The following is a 23,409-nucleotide window of genomic DNA, read 5'->3' on the forward strand; positions in this document are numbered from 1 at the left end:
GAACTTTGTCAAGGAGAGGTTCGGTGTACTTAACGTGTGCGTGCGTACCTATGTATATCTAAGGATGGTGCAAATATTAATGCTGCAGAACATTAACAGAAATGTTTATTCCAAATATAACCTAAAGGCACTAAAGAATCAAGCGTTGTTAACATGAAAGGGCCACCATTCAGACTGATTTTTAGCCTATTTTCCAAAGGAAATTTACCTAATTGACCTATCTCTTTTGGTCCAATATGTATTTCGGAAATCAACATTTGTTGTTTTAATATATTTCAATATTATCAGCATTCCATAAGACAAAAATCTTTTTTTTAAAGCAAGCTGAAATTATTTCAAGTTGCTTCTCTTTGTACCTTTTCTTTCTCCCAAGAACTTTTTGTGAAATAATGTTGAAACATTAATAACTACAAGTATGAGCTGTAATTCCCTGTGCTATACAATATATCCTTGTTGCTTATCTATTTTATACATAGTAGTTTGTAACTCCCCTAATTTGCTCCTCCCCCTTCCCTCTCCCATTTGGCAACCACTTGTTTGTTTTCTACATCCGTAACTGTTTCTGTTTTGCATATACCTTCTTTTGTATTATTTTTTAGATTCACATAGGTGATATCATACAGTATTTGTCTTTCTCTATATGACTTCTTTCACTAAGCATAATATGGTCTAAGTCCATCCACATCCCTGCAAATGGCATTATTTCATGCTTCTTTATGGCTGAGTAATATTCCATTATATATGTGTACACCACATCTTCTTTATCCATTCATCTGATTAAAATTCAATAAAAAATAAAAATAAAAGAAAGAACTACACGTATTGGGGGCAAATTTATTGGAGGCCAAGGTTTTTTTAAAAACTTCGTGAAAACTTATCAGGATTTGAAAGAGTCTTTATTTTAGAAGATCATATAAAACTCACTGCAGTAAATGTAAAAATTTGAATTACTTCATCTGAGATGGGTGTGAGCCAGGGTTCTTATTTGGAGAGTGCTTTCTTGCTTGCTTATTTATTGAACATAACTTTTTGTTTACCAGAAGGTGAAAGTTATGTACAAGTACTGCCTTCTTATCTCAATGCCTGGCATGCTAACGTTTATTGAGCCCTTATTATGTGCCAACACTTCTAATGTGACTTGTATTATCGTCACAGTAACTTGATAAGGTATCTACTTTGATTTCCATATTTATCAATGAGGAAACTGATGTGCACAGAAATGAACTAACTCGCTTAAGGTCTCACAGGTAGGAAGTAGGAGACAAAATCTTACCCTCTCTTAGAAAAAAATATTAATTAAAATCTTTGTTCAAGGTAACATTTGGAAGTGTTGTCTACATTATCCACTCCCTGTAAGTCAAATATAGGAAGCCCAAGTTCATTACCAACATCCCTCTGCATCTTTCTAATCTTCATTTAATTTCAAATATTTTGCAAAGTGAGGTCGACAGGGTTCCAGGCTGCTTAGTGTTTGATAAGAAGGTTAATGATGGATCTCATAACTGCCATACCATGTTCTGTGTATTTTATTAAGCAGATGCAAATGTTAATTGTGGATTTTGTTGTAAGGTTTGTAGTTAGGTTAAGTCCGAGAACTTTCCACTCTGTTTTTCAAATAGCAAATTCCTATGGCCTTAGAGGTGGCTAGGGTGTGGTTGAGGATTTATGACTTTGGAGAGAGCTCCCAGGGATTATTGCTTCTCTGAGGGTCAACCACAAGTTTCATAAAGCAAATTTATGTTCACATTACAACATTTTTATAAGCCGAAATGTATGTATCTAGCCCTTTGTGATGTTTAGGTACCCAGGGAGAAGTAGGCTTAATAATATTACTAATAATATTCTTCAGCAATTCTATTTCTATCAACTTGATAATAAGACATTAACTATAAGGGAAAGTTATTCCATGTTTTGCAGAATTGTTAGCTCCATATAAAATGTTTTATTAATGGTTTTTCTTCTCATCTGAAATAGAAATTCTTTTCTATGTCTATGAATAAATAGGGTTGCTCACTGTCTCTTCCGCTTCTCTATCCACTCTATCAATTTGTACACATAATAATTTTTATTATACTCCTGTTACTTCTTTTTGAGAAATTTTATGGCAAAATACAGGTTGTGGTTTTAAGAACCTGGAAGATTCAGTCATAGTCCAAAATATACAACTTTTCTGTTTGTTCATGACACATTTAGCCCACAAGTAGCAAAAATCAATTTGACTTCTGCTGCTCTCTTCTGTAGTTACCACATAATATTAAAATTTATTTTGTGAGTTATACAATATCTACTTCCAAAGAGGATTTTAGGTTTCTTGTATTACATGTGAGAAAGAATGATTTTTAAAAATTGCAACAGTACTATATATGCGGATGAGAAACAAATTAGGAGCTATTAAATGTTTTTGCTACTTCAAACTCTACCAAATTTTCTCAGAACTTACTAGTAACCAAGGCAAAAGGGAACCTGCATGGGATTTGCAGAAAAGAAAATAAACATGAACAGACACACAATACCTTCTAAAAGAATCAGTTCCTACTAAATCGAACAAAGTGAACTCATTCATTTTTCAACTTAAATTAAGAACCGTTTCTTGGACTAATATATACAATTTTAAAAGTAAAGAAATTTGGGGATAGATAATAGCTACTGAAATTTAAAAACAAAAACAAGCTTTTAAAATATTGCTCATAATATACTTTTGCAGATACTGTCAACAAAAAAAAGTAGAAATATTTCTCCTGATACAACATAAATTGTAGAGAACAAAATAAACATTTAATAAACTAATCATTAAACTAAAGATTTAGTTTAATGCACTGACAATATTTCAAATAAAATATGACAATGCATTTGTCATATTAAGGCTTGAAACTTTGAGAATATATATATACTGTATATATATATATATATATAATAAACAATACATATACTGTTTATTGAGTTTCATATGTACAAATGTGACTTTGCCCATTTCAAGACATAATTGTTATTTTTATATCCCGTGTAATTAGGATCAAATGACTGTAATTTAATTTATACAACATTCAAGGACAAAAATCACAGAAAACATAATGAAGTTTGTCCCATACGTTAACAGCTTTGTATGGTATTTCAAAGGCACACAAAAATCCCTAAAGCTAGAACTGATAAATATTCTTTAAACATTTTTAGTAAGCTCAGTCTTCTTACTTATCTAAATAAATCTGAATATTTAGTTGTTGTTGTTGTTTTTTAATTTCCTTAGTAATCATAATGAGAGGTGGGCTGGTTTGAAATTTCAGTGATCATTCTGACATATGTGTATTCGCTGGGCAACAAAACACACGCACACACGCACATTTAATAAGTTGCAATAGAGCTATAAACTTTTAAACGATCAAAGGAAATCTTTTTGCAGGTTTTATGGGCTTCATAAATAAATCTCACTAAATGATAGCCTTACCACTTCCCTGGCCTGTATATAAACATCTGAACTCCTCTTTAGAGGATGATAAATACTAATCACAAAATAATAGGATTAGAATGCAATTTATGTTCTGAAAGCAAATCTAGCAAAGAAAGAAACAGTCCACATCTAAGGAAAACATACATGCTCAGGTCAAATTAATGCAGGATTTTTTTCAGTTTTTTAAAAAATTTGCATGTTAGGCATTTGAATGAATATAATAGGCATCTAAAAAATGAACATAAATGAAAGCATTGTCAAACAACTAATTAATACATCTGTAAATGTAGTCCAGTATCGTTCAGGTGGGAATTCCCTCCATGAGAATATACACTCCTCTGGATAATGCTGGCAGTCTGATCAAATGCTCTGTGCTCCCAAGATCCTGACTGGTTTGGCAGGAGATGCTATGTTTTCACCTTTACCCACCCTGGCTGACAAGGTTCTGGCCTTGAGTTTGAGCCCCAAGCATCCAGGGCTCTGCAGATTCGCCCTGGGGCTTCTTGTGAGAGTCCTGGACTCAGGCCCTACACACTCCTGGCTCCATGCACTACCCCCCAGATATTGTGCTTCCGGCTTTCAACTGCTTCTTTCTTCAGCAATTGCTATATTTCTGATCAGCAGGAATTTCTATTTAATTTTTTTTAGTGTTGCTATATGTTTGTTAATCTAAATTTTTTTCTATCATTTCTCTGTTTTTGGAATAGAAGGGAGCATTTTCAGTTTGTACTTAATGTGTTATCTTAAACTAGAAGCCAATCTTCTGATCCTATAATATAACCACATAAAACAGAAATGTGTGTAGTGTAATGATTACTCAATAATAACTAGCAGCAAACAGAGCTTGTTGCTTTTGCTTGCAAGCCTTCAATGGAGTGTTTTGTTTGTTTGTTTTTTTTAACTTGCTGAATGGAACAGGTTACACATTCATATAGTTCATAAACTAAAAACAGGTTTTCCTTAAAGTCTGGTAGTTTGGGGTGTGTTAAGCACCCGCTGTGTTCCCCACTGTGCATGTGGTGGGGTTTGTCGTGCTATGAAAACCCATGTCAGAACCTTCAGGTTGCCCAAATATCGCAGAGAAGACTTTTCCAGTCTCCTGCCTAGATACTGGGAGCTAAGTTAGCGTAGAGGTGGATAAACATTTATTTAACTCTGTTTTCACCAGGGAATATGTTATGGACTGAACTGTGTCCTCCCTGCCTTTACCAGTGAGATTTTAGTCTAATAGAGAATTCTAAGGACTAATTTTTAGTTGACTGAATACCTGAACTTGGGCAGTAGTCCTGCAACCTGGGCTGGGCCATCTAGGCCTGGTTCTCTACCATGTTGAGCCTTTCTGGGAAGCCAGCCACTTTGGGCAGGAGTAAAATGCAAAGTTGTTTACTGAGGATCTGGTTTGGGGGGGTTGATTGGGGCAGAAGACTATATTTATGCTGGGGTGACTCCCAGAAATACATAAGAAGAAGCTAGAAAAACAATGCCCCTAAATTCTTTGTGGTATGTTTGCAAACTGCCTTAGATTGCTTTGACTATAATAAGTTTGAATGTCTCCTTGCTAAACACAGTACAAAAGCTTGAGGTTTCCTCTCCCTCCTGCAGCCAGTACAGAGGATGTAAATGGTGGCTGAAGACTGAGTAAGCTTCACCTGATTGGTGTGGGTGCTGGTCTCTTGTCAAATGTGTCCCTAAACTTCCTTCTCCTCGCAGGCAACCCCCCAACCAAACATCTAAGATAAGAAGTGCTCCTTTCTTCCTCTTCTCCCTACATGGGGTTACCAGCAAAGCCAATACAACCACTGCTTAGATAGAGTAATGACTTCTGCAAATTCAAGGGTGTTCCTTCTCCCAACCTCTCCTCTTTCCTTCCCTTACAAACCCTCTACCCTAGACAACATCCTCCCCACCACAGCAACCCCCCCCCAACCCCAGAGGATCTCTGCTTACCCTTCTAGTGTGGTCTGGTAATATCACCACCTTGAATGTGAATTGCTATCCTTATTGCCCCTTTTCAAGAAGAGCCAGCTGGCATGTTGTCAGGAAGCACTATTTAAAATGTGAATTGTTACAGAGCAAATGAATACTGTATAAGAACATTAAAAAAGAGAGAGAGATTTCTAGTGGTGGCCTTTGCTTTTCCACTTACAGAAGTTTCTTTCATATTTCTTGTAAAACAGATTTAGCGGTGCTGAACTCTTCTAGCTTTTGCTTATTTGTGAAACTCTTTATCTCTCCTTCAAATTTGAATGATAGTCTTGCCAGGTAGAGTATTCTTGGTCGTAGCTTTTTTTTTTTTTTTTTCTTCACCACTTTAAATATGTGACACCACTCCCTTCTGGCCTTGCAGAGTTCCTGCTGATAAGTCAGCTGACTGTTTTATGGGAGTTCTCTTGTATGTAATTACTTGCTTTTCCCTTGCTGCTCTTAAGATTTTCTCTTCCTCTTTATTTTTTGACATTTTAATTACAATGTGTCTTGGTGTGGACCTCTTTGGTTTGATCTTATCTCTGTGATTTCTGGACCTGGATGTCTGTTTCCTTTCCCAGGTTAGGGAGGTTTTCAGCTATTATCACTTCAAATAACTTCTCTGCCCCTTTCTCTCTTCTCCTTCTGGGACCCCTATAATGTGAATGATAGTACACTTGATATTGTCCCAGGGGTCTCTTAAACTGTCCTTATTTTTCAATTCTTTATTCTTTTCTCTGCTTAGCTGGAGTGATTTACACTACTGTGTCTTCCAGTTCACTGACATGTTCCTCTGTATCATCTAATTTACTGTTGATTCCATCTAGTGTATTTTTATTTCAGTTATTGTATTCTTCAGGTCTGTTTGGTTCTTCTTTATATTTTCTAACTCTTTGTTTAACTCCTCACTGTTTTCATCCATTCTTCCTAATTCATTGAGCATTTTTATAATCACTACCTTGATTTTTTTATTGAGTAGATTACTTACCAACACTTCGCTTAGTTCTTCTTCAGTTTCATGTTGTTCTTTGTTTGGAACATATTCCTCTGTCACTTCACTTTACCTGATTCTCTGTGTTTATTTGTATGTTTTAGGGAAGTTTGTTACATTTCCTGATCTTAAAGAAGAGGCTCTATGTAGGAGACTTACTATGGGGCCCAGAAGCACACTCGTCTCTGGTCACCAGAGCTATATTTCTTGTTTGTTTAATACCTTAAATTTCATATAGGATTTTAGGCAATGCTGAATAATCAACCCAATTAAACAGATAACTTTTTTTGAAATGTTAACACATTTACCATCTAAAACTATCTTGAATAGTTTTACCAAGAGTAGATAGAATTCACTTTAAGGAATACATTATATACCAAAAAACAGCATCAACTATATTATTTTCAACAGCACTCAGCCTAATTTTAAAAGATCACCATGAGTTAAGTTGAAATGAACCAAAACATACTGGTGTTTTAGACCTTTAGCATGTTAAGGTTAATGTTTACTTTACCATATAATGAAACCTTAGAAAATTCATTTAAGTTGATTTTTATGAAACTTATTTAATTATAAATATGTGTGTTTCTCATTGGTGAGCAAATACTAGTCCTAGGATATATAAGAAAAAATAACATTAGCAATAAGTCTTAATTAAAGGCATGCTTACGCCTTAGTATTATGGATTAAAATAGAAAATCAGGATGTTCTTCAATAAAATTTTTACCTTATAACCTATGTTTGTAACTAAATGATTATATCTTTATGATTCTTTTGGAAAAAATTCATTTTATACTTACCTACAATGTCAGTCATAAGTCCTGAAATAGTCTCATCTCCTGTAATCCAAGGACGTTTCCCTACATCATGACCATAGGCTCCCCTGAAATTGAAAAGGGAGATAAACAATCTTAGTTTATGTGTGTGTCTGTGTGTATCTGTGTGAGTGTGTGTGTGTGAGTTTTCAAATATCAGCATTAGCAACTGAACATTTCTGAATGAGTCTTTGTAGTGTTTTAATAAAAAGCATGCTTTTTTGAAAACCAAAAGTAATACTTGAGAACTCTGCTTTTTAACTTGTCACTTTAAAAAATTTCTTTGACTTCCTTTTTGTTGGGGAGCGTACGGGTGATTACCCATATATTTCATTATTTTTCTCTATTTTGGAGTCTAAGATGTTATTTTTTTCTCTTTTCTTTTGAAAATTTCAAGACTATTTGAATACCTTACTTGTATACCAAACCATATAGTTGTACCTATACTAAAACATATTAACTGTTATTTGAGGCTAGAGATTAAAATGATTATTAATTAAATTTTAAAATATAATTACAATCTGTAAATTAAATAGAAGTTTATAAAATGTGACTATACTCATGGTAACATTTTAAGTAGATAGTAAAACGTGGCAATAATCAAAGCCAACACTATTTCTTGACCTATTTTCTAGCAATTTCATCTATCATATTCTAGCTCAATTTTATTATTCTAGTAAGTATCCCAGTAGGCATAATGGAAAAAACACAAAATACATAAGAGAACTTCAACTCTCTAGTAGTTTCTGTCAAATGAGGAGGCAAAATATTTGAAAAATATAGGAGAAGAAATTAAAACAAAGGATTAAGAAGGAAGTGACTTTGTGTGCTGTTACAAACATATCTTAGGAAGCTTTGATTAAGATTGTTCTTAATTCTTTTGGAATCCAAAGACTATGTAAACTTGGAAGAAAAGAATGAGCATGTGCTCTATGTATAGGGCTAATTGTGATGAATACATACTCTGAAATTAAGTAAGCTGGCAGTGGTGAGCTGGTAAACCTTCTCTCAGAGGTGAAGGGTAGCAGAACACACCACACTAAAATGTAGCATGGTGGTATATTGATCATCTTGAGCTGTAGGCACTTGAAAAACAGAAAATGCATGGAGAAGCTTTCTCTGAACTTCCCTATCTGCCTAAAGACAGATCCTTCAAAAGGAATTCAGTTGTCATAAATCCCCTCCTCAGGAGTTTCATCAACCAGGGAAAATTGATTCTTAGCACAGAAGAGATTAGAAGTCAGTGACACCCCAGACAAACTTTGTCACAGACTATGCCTCTTATCTATTCTTCAAGGACCGTCCTTCATAGAAATCCTTTACTCTCCTCTAAGAGGCCTTCATCTCTCCTCCTCTTACCCTATTAACATGGGATTTAATCTTGAATTCTAAGCCACTTTTGGGAGTTACTCATTTTTCCCTGGGTATTTCCTATGTATACATGAGGTATTCATGTTAATACACTTCTGTTTGTTCTTATCTTGTTAGTCTTTTATTACAAGCTCTCAGGTAAAAACTCAGTAGGGTAAAGGAAAATATTTTTTCTCCTCCACGGAGCAGTGGGGAACTGGAAGGGAGGAGCCCTGTTTTTTAGCCCTTGCTGTTTTTTGTGGTATGACTACCCCCATTCACGTGACCAATTTGGTATCAACAAAAATCTTGAATATTTAGCAGTTGGCTCCATCACCTGGGATGAGACAGGTCCAGGGCAATACTGGGCCTGAGGCTACATTTATTAGAGGTTTATAGGGCCTAATTTTCTACTTTTATAAAAGTAAATGGGTTACAATATGTAACTTAAAGGATTGCTATGAAAAACAAATAACATGTGAAAGAGATTGGTACATGGTACCCCTTTTCTGAGTCTTCTTTCCTAATGAAAATCGAATGTTAAAACTCACTTCACCATCATGAAGTGTAAAACACAACTTTTAAACTAATATTTCAATTACCATATAAACTGAGACGAAGGAAGAAGACTTCCTTTGAGAATAAACATAGACTATAAGAACTAAGGAGGAAAAGAAGGGCAACTGTTAGTGCATATTATTCATATTATTATTAGATAGCCTGCAGCTTGCCTCTTTCTTGACTTCCAATATAAATACTAAAGACAAAAATCATTATCATTAAATAGTATTTAAAGGCAGATACTTGGATACTTTTTAATTTTAATCATATAGAGCTCCATGGCCTTGCTGATAGCACAATACATCTTATTACATTTAGGTAGTAAAATTCTGTTCTGCCTCAGAGAATTTATATCTCAGAATATGATGCCACCTACTTCTCACTCTGGTAGACACCATGATAATAATCTTTAAGGATACTTTCTTCTTGCAATGCTTTTGTCATCTTCCTCCCTTTAAAATATCACACGCAGAGTCATCTTCTTCATTTTGTCAGTCTCCTAGCCTGAGATAGTGAAATGTATTTAGAAAGTTTTACCCAAATAAACTCAAAGTAAAGTGGCCTGTCATTAGAAAGAGCTGATGTGGATCACACTGCAGTCATAAACGTACATATTCAAGTTAAGGGAAAGATGATGTTGTTCTCATTCAAAACTGCTTAAAATAGTTGCAGTGTAGCTGCAGTCTTCTTTTACAAATGCTGGAAAGGGAAAGAGAGCATAGGAAAGCATTCACTCACTACCATAGCATCAATCATTGCCTGAGTGGGCTGTTCTCAGAGAAGTCTACAGAGCAGTATTTGCTCAGAAAATTAAATTTCAGAATATAAAAATCTAATTAGGACGTTAATAGAAATGTGGATCCTCTTTGAAATACGACTATGCTTTAACCATCCTACAAAATGAAAAGTGGCCCTGCTTTTAAAAGCTCCCCACAATAAGCGAATAAATAAGACTTCACAGTCTTCCTTAATGATATCACAACTTTTTTTCTGTGACGCAATTGTTGATTAGCCAACAGAGATGTCAGGAAAAGCTCTGTCACATGTCATACCACGTATTTTCTTATTCATACTGAAGGGTGGCAGAATATGCCACACTAAAACTGGCCTCTTTGGCATAAGGATTATTTTGCACAAAGCACAAAGAATGCACTTGAGGGCTTCCCTGGTGGCGCAGTGGTTGAGAATCGCCTGCCAATGCAGGGGACATGGGTTCAAGCCCTGGTCTGGGAAGATCCCATATGCCATGGAGCAATTAAGCCCGTATGCCACAACTACTGAGCCTGTGCTCTAGAGCCCACGAGCCACAACCGTTGAGCTCGGATGCTGCAACTACTGAAGCCCGCGTGCCTAGAGCCCGTGCTCCACAACAAGAGAAGCCCGCGCACCACAATGAAGAGCAGCCCGCTCTCGCCGCAACCAGAGAAAGCCCGCGCGCAGCAACAAAGACCCAACACAGCCAAAAACAAATAAATAAAATTAATTAATTAATAAAAAGGAATGCACTTGAAAAACAGCAAATGCATGGGGAGGATATCTCTGAACTCCCCTTATCTGCCTGAAGACATATCCTCCAAAAAGGACTCAGTTGTCATAAGTTCCCTCCACAGGAGTTTCATCAACCAGAGAAGATTTACTCTTGTCAAAAGAGAGGAGACTAGAAGTCAGCACCACAGCCAGACAAACTTTGTCACAAGCTATCACACTTCCCATCTATTCTTCTAAAGTTCCATTCATCTTTCCTAAAAATCGTTTACTTTCCCCAGAGTAGCCTCTCTGTCCCCTCCTCTGTCCCTATTAAGACAATACATAAGCTTTCAAATCTCATTGCTTTTTTGGATATTCACTTTTTTTTTTTTTTTCCTGTGATGCCCTCATGCACGTAATGTTAAAAATGTACTTTTATGCCTTTTCTCTTGTTAATCTGCCTGTTGTGTTTATTTCATAGACCCAGCTAATGGATCTAGGAGAGTAGGGGAACAGTCTTTCCTCCCTTACAATACACTTTTTTTTTTTTTTTAAAGAAAGAAACCCATAAATTGAACCACTGCAGGTCTCCAGTAGCAGACCTCTCCCATGTGCTTTACCAGTACCTTTTCTGCACACACATTGCCACGTAAGTTAAGTCACTGTCTGCAAACCAGGCCTTTTGTTCCTAATATGTAATTCAGTGGGCTATTCTTCTCTTTAAATAATTCTACCTAGTATGTCTCAGTTCTTAGAAGAATCCCTATAAAAACACAAATGTGGCAAGTTTTTGCTCCTATGAAAAAGAATGAAATTTATTTATCTAGCAGATAAGACAACCCAGAAGACCTAAGATATAGTGATTATATCTTAGGGACACAGTATACATTTCTCAACTTACAATGTGCTCTTTAGGACTGATGTATCTTTCCCTTCTAGCCGAACTTTACCACTATGAATATTAACCCATGTTATTCTCCTTTAAATAATCTGGGCCATTGGTAAAATATATAATTTAAAATGTTCTCAAAAATTATTTAAGTTTATTGCCTATCCATCCTAGCAGACCCACAGTGAACAAGCATATGATATTGTTGTTTCTTATTGTTTATGGTAGCTTCTTGCTGATAACTAATTATTATATATCAAAGAGTGAAATTACCCTAAAAGTTTTCTATTTCAGAATATTAAAATTATCTAAATATTATCATTTCACCAAACAAATAATATATTCTCCAAAGTAAAGTGTTATTAACCTACTTTAGAAATCACATACAGTTGAAAATGACTTTGGAAAATAATGATAATCATTTATAAAAAACACAGAGGTAAGTATTTTATTTTCATAGTTTTGCCTTAAGTAACTTGAAGTTTTAGAAGAAATCATTTGGGTCCTAATATATTTCTAAGTGTGCCTGTATCCTTGACTTTTCTTTAGTATAAATAATCAAATATGGTAGCCATATGAATTATAAGATTGGATGGCATTATGACCAGTGATGGTTTATTTTGTAGATAAGTAGGTAGTATGTCTACAATAGGCCATAAAACATGATGACATAGAAGATGAAAACCATGAGCCAAATGGCATGTCCTACATTATAGGTCATGGATGGCCAGAGACTTGATATCAATGTCCCAGAGTAATATCTTGCTTAGAGCACTCAAATTTCTATGTTACTGTTAAGATTATAAATTTTTAATATTATTTTTTTTCCGTTAAGCAACTAATTTCAATGTGCATTAGAGTATTTAGTGACTGTGTAGCTCTCTTTGACTCAGTGCTTCTCAAAATCTCTCACTGGTCTAGAAGAGGGGGAGGCACTGGCCTGGCTTGGGTATCAGCTAAGAAGTAGGGCAGAAGTGGGGTTGGAGGAGATGAAGAGGAACAGATAATCAGATAAAACTCACCACAGTAATGGGAGGCCCTGGATCTAGAGGCAAATCAAATATATGCAGGGGAGATTTAGTACAAAAACAAAAGCAATAGCCAGAAAGGGAAGTGAAGGAACCAACAGGCCACCAGAGTGGCATGAAGATTACTTCAAACTAAAAGCACGTGGACAAACAGCAGCCTAAGAAAGAAACATTATCTAGACTTAAGGAAGGCCTCCTGAAAATGCCATTGCCATTGACCCACCCACCGTCAGAGAAAAATGACGCTTAGCACTAAGAGTTACAAATTTACTTTCCCTCCATCTTCCTCTTGGGGGGCTTCCAGCCTGGAAAGATACTGCCCATTATCATCAGGATGGAAAAGCCCAACAGAACCTTCCATACTTTCCTACTGAAGCCCTAAAACTCGCCCCTTTTGTTAAGTTGGTTTTAAACCTTTACTCTGGCTGATCAGTGAATCACTGTTTGTAGAGTGCTTCTGCACATATGTGAAATAAACTTTTCTCCTGCTAATCTGTCTGTTGTCAATTAATTCTCAGGCCCCCAGCCACTAGAATGTAAGTTGGTAGAGGAAAAGTTTTCCTCCCAATACAACCTTAGCTGAAAAAGGCCAGAGTGGAATTTTAAGCTAAATATTTAGGAGCAAAAAGTAATGAACAAACCCATTTGAGATGAAAGATCAAGGGTGGGATAGGGGAAAACAGGATTGCGATCATGCACCTCAAACACCACTGACATCGGGCTGGCAGGGCTATGATGTTGACTGGGCCACCACAGTTTACAGCAAAAAGACTAAATAAAACAAACTAGCCCCTAATCTTTTTCTCAGAAGAAGTCTTTTTAAAATTTAGTTTACATTGCTTGAAGTATTACAGTGCACCTCCTTGCTAAATTGTCTGTCTGATGAAAAATAGGTAGAAGGGTTTAAGATTATGTAATTTTCTGTTGTCACAAGGTAAAATATAAAATTGAAAGGTAACAACAATAGAAGGGCATTATGACAGAGAGGCACTTTCCTGGAACATAACTGGAATACAAGTCTTGAGAATAATCAACCAGTCTTTTAATAAGTAGGATAATCATAAGAATATGAATAAGATAGAAGAGCGGCATCTTTTTAAAATACCTGACGGATAAAAATGTACAGTCTTGCTGAATGAATATCCAAGAGTCAAGGACACGCTCCAAAGTTCAAATTCAATCTAATTCTTTGCTATCTTTTACGTTAAGGCCAAAAATGAATATTAACCATTTTTATTAACTATGACCCTCATTTTTTAAATACTAAAGCCTGCTAGTGCAAAATGCTTCCAAGTGTGGTGATATTTATTTTTCAATTTATGCATAAATGTTATGCAGATAAAGTTATAATAGGCCTAATAAACTATATAAAACTCTATTATTCTTGCATTGAGTTGTGAACTTACATTCTTAACCACTTAAATTAAGAAACTTTGCAGTGTTATCTAATAGCCATGGTAGTAATCATTGGCATAGTCAGTGTAAACTAAACTTTATAGAAGAGGTTTTGGTCCCAATGTAAAAGACCACTGGCCTGAAGAATATAGAAAGCTGGAAAAGACATTCTGAGTTTCTATAAGAACCAAATATCTTGCTCAGAATTCTTATCTGGTTTGGTTTCATCTTCCTGAATTTTTTTTTTTTTTTTTTGCTGTCCTTCAGGTTTAGCTTCCCCTTCATATCTTTTTGTCAGATTCTGAGTCAAAAAATATTTTTAAAATAGTTATACTATTTTTAATATTTTAAATATAAAATGTTTAAATAGTTAAAAATATTTTCAGTTTCAGCTTTATCAGTAATCACTGGGGAAGGATAAGAAGTACATAAGATTAGGTTATTTTCCTTAAGGGATTTACAATATAGCTAAGAATATGAAATTAATGAAAGTAGATACCTCTAAACTGCGTATTGTAGAGCACTGATTATTAATGCAATAGACATTCAGTGAGGGCTAATCAGTGGTTGAGAAGGTTGATATTAAAGAGGGTAAGCACTGAGGTAAGCAGAGAGTATGAAGGGTTTCATAAGCAGAAGAGTAAAAGCAGAACATAAAAGAAGGAGAAAAAAATGAATCCTAATTTAAGATTCCTGCATGGTTAGCTAAGCCCAAATGGAGCATCTTCTCAATAAACATGTTCAGTTTGGGGAGGGAAGCACCTTCTGTTCCACTCAACCTCCTGTCCCCACCTCAACAATTCTTATTTTCTTATTTATAAAAATTAGTGTGGTAGAGTTTAGCCAAGAACTAATCATGAAAACACTGAATTGAATCCTAATTATTAACTGCCTTGTTAACCATTTAGAAAATAAAATAAAATAATTGCATATGATGTAGATGTGTCAATTCAAGGGAGGAACTTAAATTTTTAAATATTTCAAAAGTTTTACTATTGATTCTGCCACTAACTTGCCATAATACCTTATTTACTGATCCTCAGTTACTTCATCCAGTATTGAATGACACAATCCCTCAGGTTCCCTCTGCTCTAAAATTCTAAGATTCTACTATACACCTTTCCAAATATTAGACAACCTGGCGTGATTTTTAAAATTCTTATATGAGATGTTGAATGATTGATAGCTTTTGAAATAATACTTACATTTTGGCCCACTTATCTAGTTCTTCTTCCAGATATGTTTTAACCGTTTTTGGTTGAAGCCCAAGAGAATTTCCCAAGAAATAGATGGCTTCTTCATCCTTATTCACTAAAGATAAATCAACTGAAATAGAAGAAAAGGAAAAAAATGCTTCTTCAACTAATTAACATTCTTCCATTTGGCATTGTTAATCCACTACAAACAATGAATGTAATTAACTCCAAGAAAGATGATACATATCTTACAATTCCTCCCAAGGATAACATCAGGTTCTCTGAAAAATAATCTTTTACATTTATATTTTAAAATACAGTTTAAACAGATAGATGCTTTTGTTGATCTGTCATATTTATTATGCTCCACGAGGAAATCTAGATTAACAGCTACTCCCAATCATAAATAGCCAATAGAAAGGAGTTAAAACCAGAATTTTTACAAAACTTATATCAGCCTATCTAGTCATAGCAGAAGGTTACCAGAATTTACACAAGTAATAATCCTGGTGTTATAGATCAGGCAAATTAAAAAAATCTAAATGATTATTTATATATCTGAAGTAGATATATTGAATTTATAGATTTTTGTTCTCTTTGTATGCATAGAATATTAATACCTATGTAGGTAAAGATTGTTCTCTATATCTACTTTTTATTCAAATAAATCAGAACTTTAGTGATTTGTTTTATAATTCTTCCTTGATTGCAATAAATGCAATTTCATTAGCAAACCAATCTATATGCTTAAAGTATTTTCTAGAAATGCACAAGTTTATAATTGTGTTCTACTAAGTTTTATCTTAATTCTATGGGAAGAAAGATTAAGCTTCTTACTGAAATTTGAATCATTTGGTAATATACTTGTCTTTATTTAAAATCTTTGCAGGCTTTTTAAAAGCATACCATCTAATTCAACCTACTTTTATAGATCCTGTGTCACTTTTTCATTGGCATTTCTTAAGTCAGACCCAATCAAAGAGGTGTAAATACTGTTCACACATTTGAATTGGATTAATTAACAGTTCTTTGTCGATCTAGAGAACAAATATTGAAGGATTTTATTTAGAATCCAGAGGTTTTAATTGGTGTACCATGGCTCAAATTTCAATTAAGCATTCAAATAAGTAGTTTAAAGACTAAACCTGTTCTGTGTTTGTCAGCCCTATCAACAACCCAGGAAGAGGAGGCAACCACCCAGATCTCTGCTCCCATTTTTTTTTGTCTTGTTCTTTCATTGGTGACACTTTTACAGATAAATAAGTATTGGGTTACTTTTACTTAGAAAGTCATTTTTAAAAGGTGTTTGGTGTGAAAAAAAAGCAGAATTGTAAACTGAATTATCTCATCTCATGCCTCCCCAAAGTGTGGTTCCCCATCTTCAACTATTTTCCTTTTACTTGGTTGAGTTTTGTTTTGTTTTTTTGTTTTTTGTCTCAAAGCATATCAAATGGCACCATGTGAGCATTCAGTTGGCATTATGTAAAGAGGTAGAATAGAGTATCAAGAAAGTGCTTTGGTAATTACCCACAAGAATGAAGAGATAACACACCACTCTCCAACCTAATGCCATCAGATCTTTACAACATGAAAGACAAACAGGACTTTAAGCTGTGGGGGCCTAGGCTTCTCTTCTCTGAAGAATGGTAAGAAAATTTCATATTAAAAGTTGGTACTCTTGGCAGTCATGGGGTTCAGGACATGCTACCTCAAAATATGGCGCCTTGGACTTCCCTGGTGGCACAGGGGTTAAGAATCTGCCTGCCAATGCAGGGGACATGGACCCTGGTCCAGGAAGATCCCACATGCCGCAGAGTAATTAAGCCCGTGTGCCACAACTACTGAGCCTGTGCTCTAGAGCCCACAAGCCACAACTAGTGAGCCTGTGTGCCACAACTACTGAAGCCCGTGCACCTAGAGCCCATGCTCTGCAACAAGAGAAGCCATCGCAATGAGAAGCCTGCGCACCACAATGAAGAGTAGCCCCTGCTCAATGCAACTAGAGAAAGCCTGCGCGCAGCAACGAAGACCCAATGCAGCCAAAAATAAATAAACTAATTTTTTTTAAAAGTATTAAAAAAAAATATGGCACCTTGGCATATTGGATGTTTTAAGCTGAAGGAATGTGAGAAATGGCTAGTGTAGGAAGAACTTTCTGACCTTCACCTAACCAAGTCATAAGATGCTCACATCATAAGCTTCCAGCACACCCTGGGAGAAGATGTGACTAGTATCCATATCAAATCCAGTTCTCCCACCAAAAGCACTGGGCACACACAGTCTGCATAGAGATGCTCCCACCTAAGAACATCCCTTCAAGACCACAATAGGTAACTGTTTCATGTAAATTCATAGAGGCAAAGTTAAGTGAACTGAAAATTCAGAAGAACTACCCACAATTGAAAGAACAAGAGAAAGCCATTGAAAAAAGTAATAAAACATAAATAAACAATTTACCAAAGAATTCAAAACATTGATAATAAAAATGTTAACTGAATTAGAAAAAAATAATTGATCTAAACACTGATATTTTAACAAGGAACTAGAAAATATAAAAAAGACCCAATCAAAAATAAATAATTCAGTAGCTAAAATAAACACATTAGAAGGAATGAATAACAGACTAAGTGATACAGAAGAATGCAAAAGTGATCTGAAAGATACACTAATGGAAATCATCCAGTCAGAACAGCAGAAAGAAAAGTAAATTTTTTAAAATGTGAAAGCAATTTAAGAGCTATCTAGGATAACATTAAGCATTCCAATATTCACATTATAGGGATTTTAGAAGACAGAGAGAGAAGGGGATCAAAAATGTATTTGAAGAAATTATAGGGATTGGCTCAAGATGGCAGAGTAGAAGGACGTGCTATCACTCCCTCTTACAAGACCACCAGAATCACAACTAACTGCTGAACAGTCATCGACAAGAAGACATGGGAACTCACCAAAAAAGATATCCCACATCCAAACCAAAGGAGAAGCCAAAATGAGACAGTAGGAGGGGCACAATCACGATAAAATCAAATCCCGTAACTGCTGGGTGGGTGACTCACAAACTGGAGAACACTCATACCACAGAAGTCCACCCACTGGAGTGAAGGTTCTGAGCCCCACGTCAGGCTTCCCAATCTGGGGGTCTGGCAACAGAAGGAGGAATTCCTAGAGAATCAGACTTTGAAGGCTAGTGGGATTTGATTGCAGGACTTTGACAGGACTGGGGGAAACAGAGACTCCACTCTTGGAGGGCACACAGAAAGTGTGCTCAACGGGACCCAGGGGAAGGAGCAGTGACCACATAGGAGACTGAACTAGACCTACCTGCTAGTGTTGGAGGGTCCCCTGCAGAGGCAGGGGGTGGGTGTGTGTTGCCATGAGGACAAGGACACTGGCAGCAGAAGGTCTGGAAAGTAATCCTTGGTGTGAGCCCTCCCAGAGTCTTCCATTAGCCCCACCAAAGAGCCTGGATAGGCTCCAGTGTTGGGTCGCCTCAGGCCAAACAACCAACAGGGAGGGAACTCAGCCCCACCCATCAGCAGACAAGTGGATTAAAGTTTTACTGAGCTCTGCCCACCAAAGCAACAACCAGCTCTACCCACCTTCAGTCCCTCCCATCAAGAAACTTGCACAAGCCTCTTAGATAGCCTCATCCACCAGAGGGCAGAGAGCAGAATCAAGAAGGACTACAATCCTGCAGCCTGTGGAACAAAAACCACATTCACAGAAAGACAGACAAGATGAAAAGGCAGAGGGCTATGTACCAGATGAAGGAACAAGATAAAACCGCAGAAAAAAAACTAAAAGAAGTGGAGATAGATAGGCAACCTTCCAGAAAAAGAATTCAGAATAACGAGAGTGAAGATGATCCAGGACCTCGGAAAAAGAATGGAGGCAAAGATCCAGAAGATGCAAGAAATGTTTAACAAAGACATAGAAGAAATTAAAGAACAAACAAACAGAGATGAACAACACAATAACTTAAATGAACACTACACTAGAAGGAATCAATAGCAGAATAACAGAGGCAGAAGAACGGATAAGTGACCTGGAAGCCAGAATGGTGGAATTCACTGCTGCGGAACAGACCAAAAAAAAAGAATGAAAAGAAATGAAGACAGCCTAAGAGACCTCTGGGACAACATTAAACGCAACAACATTCACATTATAGGGGTCCCAGAAGGAGAAGAGAGAGAGAAAGGACCCGAGAAAATATTTGAAGAGATTATAGACGAAAACTTCCCTAAAATGGGAAAGGAAATAGTCACCCAAGTCCGGGAAACGCAGAGAGTCCCATACAGGATAAACCCAAGTAGAAACATGCCAAGACACATAGTAATCAACTTGGCAAAAATTAAAGACAAAGAAACATTATTGAAAGCAACAAGGGAAAAATGACAAATAACATACAAGGGAACTCCCATAAGGTTAACAGCTGATTTCTCAGCAGAAAGTCTACAAGCCAGAAGGGAGTGGCATGATATACTTAAAGTGATGAAAGGAAAGAACCTACAACCAAGATTACTCTACCCGGCAAGGATCTCATTCAAATTCGATGGAGAAATCAAAAGCTTTACAGACAATCAAAAGCTAAGAGAATTCAGCACCACCAAACCAGCTCTACAACAAATGCTAAAGGAACTTTTCTAAGTGGGAAACACAAGAGAAGAAAAGGTCCTACAAAAACAAACCCAAAACAATCAAGAAAATGGTAATAAGAACATACATATTGATAACTACCTTAAACGTGAATGGATTAAATGTTCCAACCAAAAGACACAGGCTTGCTGAATGGATACAAAAACAAGACCCATATATATGCTGTCTACAAGAGACCCACTTCAGACCTAGGGACACATTCAGACTGAAAGTGAAGGGATGGAAAAAGATACTCCGTGCAAATGGAAATCAAAAGAAAGCTGGAGTAGCAATACTCATATCAGAAAAATAGAGTTTAAAATAAAGAATGTTACAAGAGACAAGGAAGGACAGTACATAATGATCAAAGAATCAGTCCAAGAACAAGATATAACAATTATGAATATATATGCACCCAACATAGGAGCACCTCAATACATAAGGCAACTGCTAACAGCTATAAAAGAGGAAATCTACAGTAACACAATAATGGGGGGGGTTCTTTAACACCTCACTTACACCAATGGACAGATCATCCAAACAGAAAATTAATAAGGAAACACAAGCTTTAAATGACACAATAGACCAGATACATTTAACTGATATTTATAGGACATTCCATCCAAAAACAGCAGATACACTTTCTTCTCAAGTGTGCATGGAACATTCTCCAGGATAGATCACCTCTTGGGTCACAAATCAAGCCACAGTAAATTTAAGAAAATTGAAATCATATCAAGCATCTTTTCTGACCACAATGCTATGAGATTAGAAATGAATTACAGGGAAAAAAACGTTAAAAACTCAAACACATGTAGGCTAAACAATACATTACTAAATAACCAAGAGATCACTGAAGAAATCAAAGAGGAAATCAAAAAATACCTAGAGACAAATGACAATGAAAACACGAGGATCCAAAACCTGTGAGATGCGGCCAAAGCATTTCTAAGAGGGAAGTTTATAGCTATGCAAGCCTACCTCAAGAAACAAGAAAAATCCCAAATAAACAATCTAACATTACACCTAAAGGAACTAGAGGAAAAAGAACAAACAAAACCCAAAGTTAGCAGAAGGAAAGAAATCATAAAGGTCAGAGCAGAAATAAATGAAATAGAAACAATGAAAACAATAGCAAAGATCAATAAAACTAAAAGCTGGTTCTTTGAGAAGATAAACAAAGTTGATAAGCCATTAGCCAGACTCATCAAGAAAAAGAGGGAGAAGACTCAAATCAATAAAATTAGAAATGAAAAAGGAGAAATCACAACTGACACTGCAGAAATCCAAAGGATTATAAGAGATTACTACAAGCAGCTCTATGCCAATAAAATGGGCAACCTGGAAGAAATGGACAAATTCTTAGAAAGGTATAACCTTCTAAGAATGAACCAGGAAGAAATAGAAGATATGAACAGACCAATCACAAGTAATGAAATTGAAACTGTGATTAAAAATCTTCCAACAAACAAAAGTCCAGGACCAGATGGCTTCACAGGTGAATTCTATCAAACATTTAGAGAAGAGCTAACACCCATCCTTCTCAAACTCTTCCAAAAAATTGCAGAGGAAGGAACATTCCCAAACTCATTCTATGAGGCCACCATCTCCCTGATACCAAAACCAGAAAAAGGTACTACAAAAAAGGAAATTACAAACCAATATCACTGATGAATATACATGCAAAAATCTTCAACAAAATACTAGCAAACAGAATCCAACAACACATTAAAAGGATCATACACCATGATCAAGTGGGAGTTATCCCAGGGATGCAAGTATTCTTCAATATATGCAAATCAATCAATGTGATACACTATATTAACAAATTGAAGAAGAAAACCATATGATCATTTCAATAGATGCAGAAAAAGCTTTTGACAAAATTCAACACCCATTTATGATAAAAACTCTCCAGAAAGTGGGCATAGAGAGAACCTACCTCAACATAATAAAGGCTATATATAACAAACCCACAGCAAGCATCATTCTCAATGGTGAAAAACTGAAACCATTTCCTCTAAGATCAGGAGCAAGGCAAGGATGTCCACTCTCACCACTATTATTCAACATAGTTTTGGAAGTCCCAGCCACGGCAATCAGAGAAGAAAAAGAAATAAAAGGAATACAAATTGGAAAAGAAGAAGTAAAACTGTCACTGTTTGCAGATGACAGGATACTATACATAGAGAATCCTAAAGATGCCACCAGAAAACTACCAGAGCTAATCAATGAATTTGGTAAAGTTGCAGGATACAAAATTAATGCACAGAAATCTCTTGCATTCCTATACACTAGTGATGAAAAATCTGAAAGAGAAATTATGGAAACACTCCCATTTACCATTGCCACAAAAAGAATAAAATACCTAGGAATAAACCTACCTAAGGAGACAAAAGACCTGTATGCAGAAAAGTATAAGACACTGTTGAAAGAAATTAAGGATGATACTAACAGTTGGAGAGATATTCCACATTCTTGGATTGGAAGAATCAATATTGTGAAAATGACTATACTACCCAAAGCAATCTACAGGTTCAGTGCAATCCCTATCAAATTACCAATGGCATTTTTTAGAGAACTAGAACAAAAAATCTTAAAATTTGTATGGAGACACAGAAGACCCCGAGTAGCCAAAGCAGTCTTGAGGGAAAACAATGGAGCTGGAGGAATCAGACTACCTGACTTCAGACTATACTACAAAGCTACAGTAATCAAGACAATATGGTACTCCACAAAGACAGAAATATAGATCAATGGAACAGGATAGAAAACCCAGAGATAAACCCACACATCTATGGTCAACTAATCTATGACAAAGGAGGCAAGGATGTACAATGGAGAAAAGACAGTCTCTTCAATAAGTGGTGCTTGGAAAACTGGACAGCAACATGTAAAAGAATGAAATTAGAACACTCCCTAACACCATACACAAAAATAAACTCAAAATGGATTAAAGACCTAAATGTAAGACCGGACACTATAAAACCCTAGAGGAAAACATAGGAAGGCATTCTCTGACATAAATCACAGCAAGATCTTTTTTGATCCATCTCCTACAGTAATGGAAATAAAAACAAAAATAAACAAATGGGACCTAATGAAACTTAAAAGCTTTTGCAAAGCAAACTACAAACAAGATGAAAAGACAACCCTCAGAATGGGAGAAAATATTTGCAAACGAATCAACGGACAAAGGATTAATCTCCAAAATATATAAACAGCTCGTGAAGCTCAATATTAAAAAAACAAACAACCCAATCCAAAAATGGGCAGAAAACCTAAATAGACATTTCTCCAAAGAGGACATACAGATGGCCAAGAAGCACATGAAAAGCTGCTCAGCATCACTAATTATTAGAGAAATGCAAATCAAAACTACTATGAGGTATCACCTCACACGAGTCAGAATGGGCATCATCAGAAAATCTACAAACAACAAATGCTGGAGAGGGTGTGGAGAAAAGGGAACCCTCTTGCACTGTTGGTGGGAATGTAAATTGATACAGCCACTATGGAGAACAGTATGGAGGCTTCTTAAAAAACTAAAAATAGAACTACTATATGACCCAGCAATCCCAGTACTGGGCATATACCCAGAGAAAACCATAATTCAAAAAGACACATACACCCCAATGTTCATTGCTGCACTATTTACAATAGCCAGGTCAT

General features: G+C 35.9%; 1 protein-coding gene across 1 annotated transcript in view; it reads right to left on the reverse strand.

Moving 5' to 3' along the window:
• KYNU (kynureninase) overlaps positions 1–23,409 on the reverse strand; it is a 109,739-nt gene that overhangs the window by 61,829 nt on the left and 24,501 nt on the right. The window contains 2 exon segments of the mRNA XM_082395823.1: positions 7,202–7,284; positions 15,112–15,232. Coding sequence (XP_082251949.1) covers positions 7,202–7,284; positions 15,112–15,232 — 204 coding nt within the window.

This window comes from Balaenoptera borealis (assembly GCF_965194805.1).
Source record: "Balaenoptera borealis genome assembly, chromosome: 6".
Taxonomy (NCBI): domain Eukaryota; kingdom Metazoa; phylum Chordata; class Mammalia; order Artiodactyla; family Balaenopteridae; genus Balaenoptera; species Balaenoptera borealis.